The sequence below is a fragment of the Protobothrops mucrosquamatus genome, unplaced genomic scaffold (assembly GCF_001527695.2).
Source record: "Protobothrops mucrosquamatus isolate PMUCROS unplaced genomic scaffold, P.Mucros_1.0 scaffold2871, whole genome shotgun sequence".
Lineage (NCBI taxonomy): Eukaryota > Metazoa > Chordata > Lepidosauria > Squamata > Viperidae > Protobothrops > Protobothrops mucrosquamatus.
This window is the reverse complement of record NW_015388900.1, coordinates 150,532-158,031: the sequence shown is the minus strand read 5'-3', so window position 1 is coordinate 158,031 and position 7,500 is coordinate 150,532. Positions and strand designations below refer to the sequence as shown.

General features: G+C 51.4%; 1 protein-coding gene across 1 annotated transcript; it reads right to left on the bottom strand.

The window, feature by feature from the left end:
- Nucleotides 1–2,426: 2,426 nt before the first annotated feature.
- On the bottom strand, nt 2,427–7,139 carry LOC107296565 (protease-associated domain-containing protein 1). Its single transcript, XM_015825894.1, has 4 exons — nt 6,978–7,139; nt 5,443–5,552; nt 3,639–3,794; nt 2,427–2,547 (listed from the first exon to the last, which is right to left on the bottom strand). The coding sequence occupies exons 1-4, from the start codon at nt 7,137–7,139 to the stop codon at nt 2,427–2,429; spliced, it is 549 nt and encodes a 182-aa protein (XP_015681380.1).
- Nucleotides 7,140–7,500: the final 361 nt, after the last annotated feature.

Sequence of the window (7,500 nt, the reverse complement as noted above, 5' to 3'; positions counted from 1 at the left end):
TCCCTTCCTCTTTTCTTTCCCTCCCTCCCTCTTCCTTCCTCCCTCCTTCCCCTTACTTCCTCCTCCCTCCCTTCCGTTATCTTCCTCCCTCCCTCCCTTTCCTTCCTTCTTTCTTCCTCTTGCTTCCTCCCTTCCTCTTTTCCTTCCCTCCCTCCTTCCCTCTCCTTCCTTCCTCCTCCCTCCCTTCCCTTCTCTTCCTCCCTCCCTCCCTTCCTCTTTTCTTTCCCTCCCTCTTCCTTCCTCCCTCCTTCCCCTTACTTCCTCCTCCCTCCCTTCCTTCCTTCCTTCCTTCCTTCTTTCTTCCTCTCTCGCTTCCTCCCTGCCTCTCTACCTGCCTCTTTTCCTTCCCTCCTTCCCTCCCCTTCCTTCCTCCTCCCTCCCTTCCCTTATCTTCCTCCCTCCCTCTTTTCCTTCCTTCCTTCTCTTTCTTCCTCCCTCCTCCTCCCTCCCTCCCTTCTTTCCTTCCCTCCCTCCCTCCCTCCCCAAGCAGATCGAGGCTGGGTTGACTCTGGATCTCAACCCACGACCTCCAAAAGCCGGGACCCGAATCCAGACCCCGCGTTTGCTTGGCCTGCTTCCTGAGCCGGCGTCCCCATCAGCTTCCCAGACGTTCAGACGTCCGGCCTGCTTTAACCCTGATTTTAAATCTTGCCTGCCGTCCTGAGCCGGGATTGAGTGAGTGAGTGGACAGTGTGTGGTTGCGTGCCCTTGTCCGTCCGTCCGTTTTACGCTCCTTCCGAGAGGGAGTTTTGTAATTCTATGCAAATCGGTCCACCTCCTTCAATACAAAAGGATTTGCTTCGGGCTGGCGTGTTTGGCTTTCTTCCTCTCCAGACCCGACGTGGTCCTCGTCTTACGACTGCAACGGAGCCTAACGTTTCCGCTTCTAAGCGAGACGGCCGCTAAGCAAGCTTTGCCCCATTTTACCACCTTTCTCGACACAGAGGTTAAACTTCGACCGTCGTTAAGTGTGAAAACCGGCCGTAAGCCCCCTTTTCCCGGTGCCGTTGTAACTGAACGGTCACAAAACGAATGCTCGCAAGCCGAGGACTTGCTATACAGGCTTACGACCACAGCTGAGCTCAAAATCTCCGCGTTAAGCGAGGCATTCGTTAAGCGACTCCTTCCCATGTTACGATTTTTCTTACCGCCGTCGTTAAGCGAATCACTGCGGTTCTTCATTTAGTAACACGGGGTTGTTAAGCGAATCCGTCTCCCCCCCCCAATTGACTCCGCTTCTCGGACGGTCGCGAAAGGGGGGAATCCCGTGACCCCGGGACACGGCGACCGTCATAACTCCGAGTCAGTTGCCGAGCTGACGTGACCACGGGGATGGCTGCGATGGTCGTAAGTGCGAAAAACGGTCCCAAGTCCCTTTTTTTCAGCGCCGTCGTGACTTCGAACGGTCACTAAATGGGACTGTTGTAAGTTTAGGACTTCCTGCAATAAAGGTGGGTTTTTTAAAACAAAGGAATAAATAAATAATCCTGATTAAATAAATGAGAGAACTAGCCAGCAGAGAGACCCCCAAGGGCTGGAGAATGTGGCCTTTTGGTTTTAATCAGGGAGGGTGACCGGCAGTGATTGACAAAGGCAAAACACAACACAATCCGGCGTTCGGCCAGTTCATAAGTGCGAAAAACGGCCGTACGGCCCCCTTTTTCCCCAGTGCCGTCGTAACCCTGAACCGTCACTAAATGAACATATTAAGTCGAGAACTTAACAAAAACCATGCTTCTTGAATTGGGGGGTTGACCCTTAAATCTTGGGGGGGAAGTGCCCAAACTGTGAAAGGCCGCTGAAAGTATGCAACACACACACACACACACACTGCCCCCTCCCCAGGCTTAGTCCTTGCCATCCAACCTCTGCATTAAACCATAGTTTGCTTTGTCGCGTGTGAACTCGGGCGTTGTCACCCACAAAACCACCACCGTACGGATGACGTGGTCCTCTAACCCACCCACCCAAATGTCCATCTGGTCAATATTTTGCCCAGGTTGGCATCTGAATTTGAAACTAGGGGGGGGTTCTTAAATGCCCCCCTAGGGTTCAGACCCCAGACTCGGGAAGTGAGGGCAAGGCAAACATTTCTTGAAGACATGGCCTTGGGATTCTCGGATTTGAGACCACCTGGTAACCACCATCACACCAGCAAGCCATCGGCAACAAGCCAAACAGCTGTCCAGGCTTCCTCTTTGGGCCTCAAGAGCTGCTGGTTGGGCCCACCAGTTCCAGTGGGTGTTATCTGGGCCAGAAGAAGCAGCCATCCAGATGACACGGTCCGGTCAGTTTCCCTTCATCAAAAACGATCCTGTGGTCCCATAAGCTGCAGGACTGGGTGACAACGGTGATCCGTGGATTGGGATCTTCTATCTCTTCCGTCCGGTTCTGCGACGCCGCAGCTCGCTCCCTCCTCCTTTTTGCTACCAAAAAATCCTTGGAGGCTGCAGGAATTCGGAAGCCGGAACGCTGCTGGCGTTGACCGGGATGGAAATCACGGCCCAAGGGAGCCCGTGCTGCTCCAGAGAGCGACGGATCATGTACCTGGGTAAAAGTAAGGCAAGGGGGGGGGGGTATTTATTTATTCTTTATTTTTTATTTATTCTTTATTTTATTTAGAGAACTTCTATAGCTCGTAGCAGCTCTAGGTGGTTTACAGACGAGAAACTGGAAAAAATATAATAATAATAATATAATAAAGACAGCAGAATAGATGAGAAAGAACTGGAGAAGATCACAAAATACAAAGACCTACAAATAGAAATAGAAAGACTGTGGCAAAGGTAAGCAAGGGTGGTACCATTAGTAATAGGCGCCTTGGGTGCAATCCCAAAACAACTGGAGCACCACTGGAACACCATCATCGGCATTGACAAATTCGCCATCAGTCAATTGCAAAAGGCGGCCTTACTAGGAACTGCTTCCATCCTGCGACGAGATCTGTAATACCATCAAACATCCACATCTGCCTATCCCAGGTCCTGGGTAAGGACTCGATAGGTAGACAAAATGCCAAATCCAGTCTGAACATCTGGCTGACTGTGCGATGATCAATAATAATAATAATGTAAAATAAAATAATAAAAAATATAGCAGCAACAGCAGCAACTCTAAAAAGGAACAGAATCCTGCAATTTTTCTCCCAACTAAAAGCTGTCACAAATCACCAAATCCTGATATAGGCAGTCCTCATCTTAACCACCACGAATTGAGCCCCAACATTTCTGTCGCTAAGCGGGACGTTTGTTAAGTGACTTTTGCCTCGTTTTACGACCGTTCCTGCCACAGCTGCGAAGTGAATCACTGCAGTTAAGTCAGTAGCACGGTTGCCCAAGTGAATCGTTGTGGTCGTTAAGCGAGCAACTTGGTTGTTAAGTGAAGCTGGCTTCCTCATGGACTTTGTCCGAATGTCACAAAAGGGGATCGCGTGGACCCCCCGGGGGACACCGCGACCGTCATAAATACGAACCGGTTGCTGAGCGTCTGAATTTTGATCAACTGACTGCGGGGGAATGCTGCAACGGTCGTAAGTGTGAAACACGGTCCTAAGCCACTTTAAGTGGTTTAGCTGTACAAATGGGGTTTAGGGTCAGGAGAGAGAGGGCGGGTCTCGGCTGCAGCCCCCTGTCACTCACCCGTCTCTCCCCAGCAGGAAAAGGGCCGGGATGTCGGCCCTGGGCTGCATCGTCTCCACGTAGGTTGTGTCCTTGTCGTAACTATTGTCTGCAATGATCACTGCTTGGCCTCCGTGTTCCTGGATCGTGCGAGTCTTGGACAGAAATGAGCAGCCCCTGTTGAAAAAGCCCCCCCCCCAAGTCCATATTTATGCATTCAGATCGGGAGTCCCCAACCTTCCCGGGTCTGTGGGCCGGTGGAGAGGAGATAAAACGGTTCCACGTGAGCGGCAGGGTGTTTGACAATGCACACACACATACACACACACAAATGGTGCTATGGTCACACTGTTATGGTTCCCCTCGTGAGTTCTTGTCTAGGGAGATTCTCCGTCATTTTGGTTGTCCCAAAAGTGCTTTTTCAAAAGTTTTCGTTGAAGACGTTTCCCTTCTCATCCCAGAAGCTTCTTCAGTTCTGATTGAATGGTGGAGGATGGAAGGGTTTATATTCCTTGAGGTCATCTAGTCGTTAGCACCCTCTGAGAGTCGTTGAGGCCACTTGGAGGTTTATCTGTGTTTATCTCCAACGTACCTTGGAGAAACGAAACAACCACTTCACAAACGCCTGGCACAGCGTAGGACAGGGGTAGGCAACCTGGGCTCTTTTATGACTCGTGGACTTCAACTCCCAGAATTCCTCAGCCAGCATGGCTCAGCTTGGAAACCTCCCTTTCCCCTCAGTGTGGCTGGCTGAGGAATTCTGGGAGTTGAAGTCCACGAGTCATAAAAGAACCAAGGTTGCCTCTGGCCTAGGCCTAGGCCGCTTTACAACTTGTGGACTTCAACTCCCAGAATTCCTGAGCCAGCATGGCTCAGCTTGGAAACCTCTCCCTTTTCCCTCAGCGTGGCTGGCTCAGGAATTCTGGGAGTTGAAGTCCACCAGTCCTAAAAGAGCCAAGCTTGCCTACCTCTAATCTAGGCCTAGGCCGCTTTACGACTCGTGGACTTCAACTCCCAGAATTCCTGAGCCAGCATGGCTCAGCTTGGAAACCTCTCCCTTTTCCCTCAGCATGGCTGCCTCAGGAATTCTGGGAGTTGAAGTCCACCAGTCATAAAAGAACCAAGGTTGCCTACCCCTGGCGTAGAAGAACGAACCCCTCAGGACAAGAGTCAGCAGCTCGTCTGCATTTGAAAGACCAAGGCCGCTCTTTCGAAAACAGCAAAGTCCGCATTCTGGACCGAGAGGACCAGTGGTTTGAAAGAGGGCTCCAAGAGACCATCTAGCTCCAAACTGAACAGCCCTTCCTCAACGGAGGGGGAGGGATAACACACACACACTCCCATCTGTTTACAACAAGTCCTTTCAGCAGTTTCAAGAAGGTCCCACATCCATTTGCACCCCTCAGATGACCTTGAGGGCGTAGATGAACCTCCAAGTGGCTTCAACGATTCTCAGAGAGAGTACTAACGCTCAGATGACTGCAAAGAATATAAATCCTTCCATCCTCCACCGTTCAGTCAGAACTGAAGAAGCTTCTTGGAGGAGAAGCGAAACATTTTCGAAACAAAGTCCAGTTGTCTTTTGAAAAAGCACCTTTGGGATGCTTCTTCTTCTTGACCACGTGTCGTGACGTGTCGTGTCGTGGACACCCTTAAATCCAGCACCGTTTCATCTGGACCTGCTCGTTGGTTCGAGGGTCCCTGAAAGATCTAGGGGTGGGCTTCCTGCTGAAATGAACCCCATCCTGGATTCTCCGGCCGAGATTCGAACACGGAGCACGAAAAGCAGCCCGCTGATTTCCACCGGCGTGCGAAAGCAACTCACCCGTGTTCCACCAAGGCGATCTGGCCTTCAATAAAGACCCCGTTGTTCAACGCCCCGCAGGCATCTGGAGGATCGGACGGAACCAGGTAGATCTGCTCGAATCTCATGTTCTGGGCAAGCGGGAGATACAGAAAAGAGGGAAGATTAAAAACCACGGCCTGCAGGGTGGGACCCATCGTCCTGTGCCCAGGAGCGACAAGGTTCGCCCTAACGGCTTCCCCAAATCCATGCACAGCAACTTCTGGGTTTTGTTGATGGGACCCAGGGCGTTACTAAACTCTACACAGCTCCGTATAGGGCCAGATTTATTGGGTCAATCCATGTTTCTCAACCTCCGCAAGTTTATGATGGGTGGACTTCAACTCCCAGAATTTCCCAGCCAGCCATGCACTGATGCTCAGCACTGGTGATGTTACATTGCTGGGTAATGAAATGTCTGCAAGAAAATAACCAAGCTCAGAGAGCACCGAGGACCCCTCGGTCACCCTTCTCCTCCTCTCCCTCTCCCTTCTCCACTCACCATCAGTGCCTTCGAGCACTGATGACATTCCCTAGTTGGGTAATGAAACGTCTGCAAGAAAACAAGGTCAGAGAGCACCAAGGAGTCCACAGGCCTCCTCCTCCTCTCTGCAAACCCCCCTCCCTTCTAGCAATGATGATGTTCCCTAGTTGGGTCCTGAAACGTCTGCAAGAAAACCACCAAGCTCAGAGAGTATCCAGGACCCCACAGTCTTCTTTCTTTCTTTCTTTCTTTCTTTCTTTCTTTCTTTCTTTCTTTCTTTCTTTCTTTCTTCTTCTTCTTCTTCTTCTTCTTCTTCTTCTTCTTCTTCTTCTTCTTCTTCTTCTTCTTCTCCTCCTCCTCCTCCTCCTCCTCCTCNTGCTCCTCCTCCTCCTCCTCCTCCTCCAACACCCCCCCTTCCTTCCAGCACTGATAATGTTACCCAGATGGGTCATGAAACGTCTGCCAGAATATCACCCAGCTCAGCGAGCACCAAGGACCCCACAGTTCAAGCCTACGCTATAAATATTCCCACGTATTAATACCTTTCTCTGATTTTTTTGCTCCCAAACAATCAGCTTGATAAGAAGGCCGAGCCAACGATCGGGACAAGAACTGGGTCAGGTGTGCCATATTCCTTCTCCCCAAATCATCTCCCCACAGATGTGCAGGTGGAGGTCAGGAAAGGTTGCCCTACCAGCAAAGGTCCTCCAGATGTGGCTCAACTACAATCTGGTCCTCCCAGAACCAGACCGACGATGAGAGGAACATCTAGACGACCTCTAGCTGAGGAACATCTCAAGATCTTCCTCCAAACTAGGGTTGCAACCCTGGGAGGGGCAGTTGCAAGAGGGTGCTAATTATTCTTTTAACCCTTTCCTTCCTTCCTTCCTTCCTTCCTTCCTTCCTTCCTTCCTTCCTTCCTTCCTTCCTTCCTTCCTTCTCTCTTCCGGAGACGGCCCTGAGAAGGAAAGGAGAGCTTGGGCACAACGGGCAAGAAAAAGACCCAGTTCTCCAGGGAGACAAGCTGACTTACGAAGACTCCGCCAAAGTCCTTGGCTGGCGTAGCCGTGAAGGTGTAACGGATATCTCCCGGACTGAGGACGTGGAAGTAAAGGTACTCCTGGATGCGTAAACCTGGCAATCGGCAGAGAGAAAGAGGAGCGTGGATGTCTTCAGAAGCCAGGAAAACAGACATTCCCCCAAAGGGTGTGATTGTCGTGACACTTGAAGGAACTGCAGTTTAAGCCCAGAAGCCGTGCATGAGTGGTTTGTCTCTGTCTCTCCCCCCTCTCCCTCCCTCCCTCCGTCTTCCTCTCCCCCTCCCTCTCTCCCTCTATCTCTCCCTCCATCTCTTTCTCTCCCCCTCTCCCCTCCCTGTCTCCCTGCCTCCTCTCTCCCTTTCTCCCTCTCTCCCCTCACTCTCTCCTCTCTCCCCGTCTCTCCCTCCCTCTCTTCTCTCCTTCTATCTCTCCCTGTCTCTCCATCTATCCTTCTCTCTCTCCCTCTCTCCCTTCCCTCTGTCCCTCCCTCCTTCTCTCTCCCCCTCTCTCCCCTCC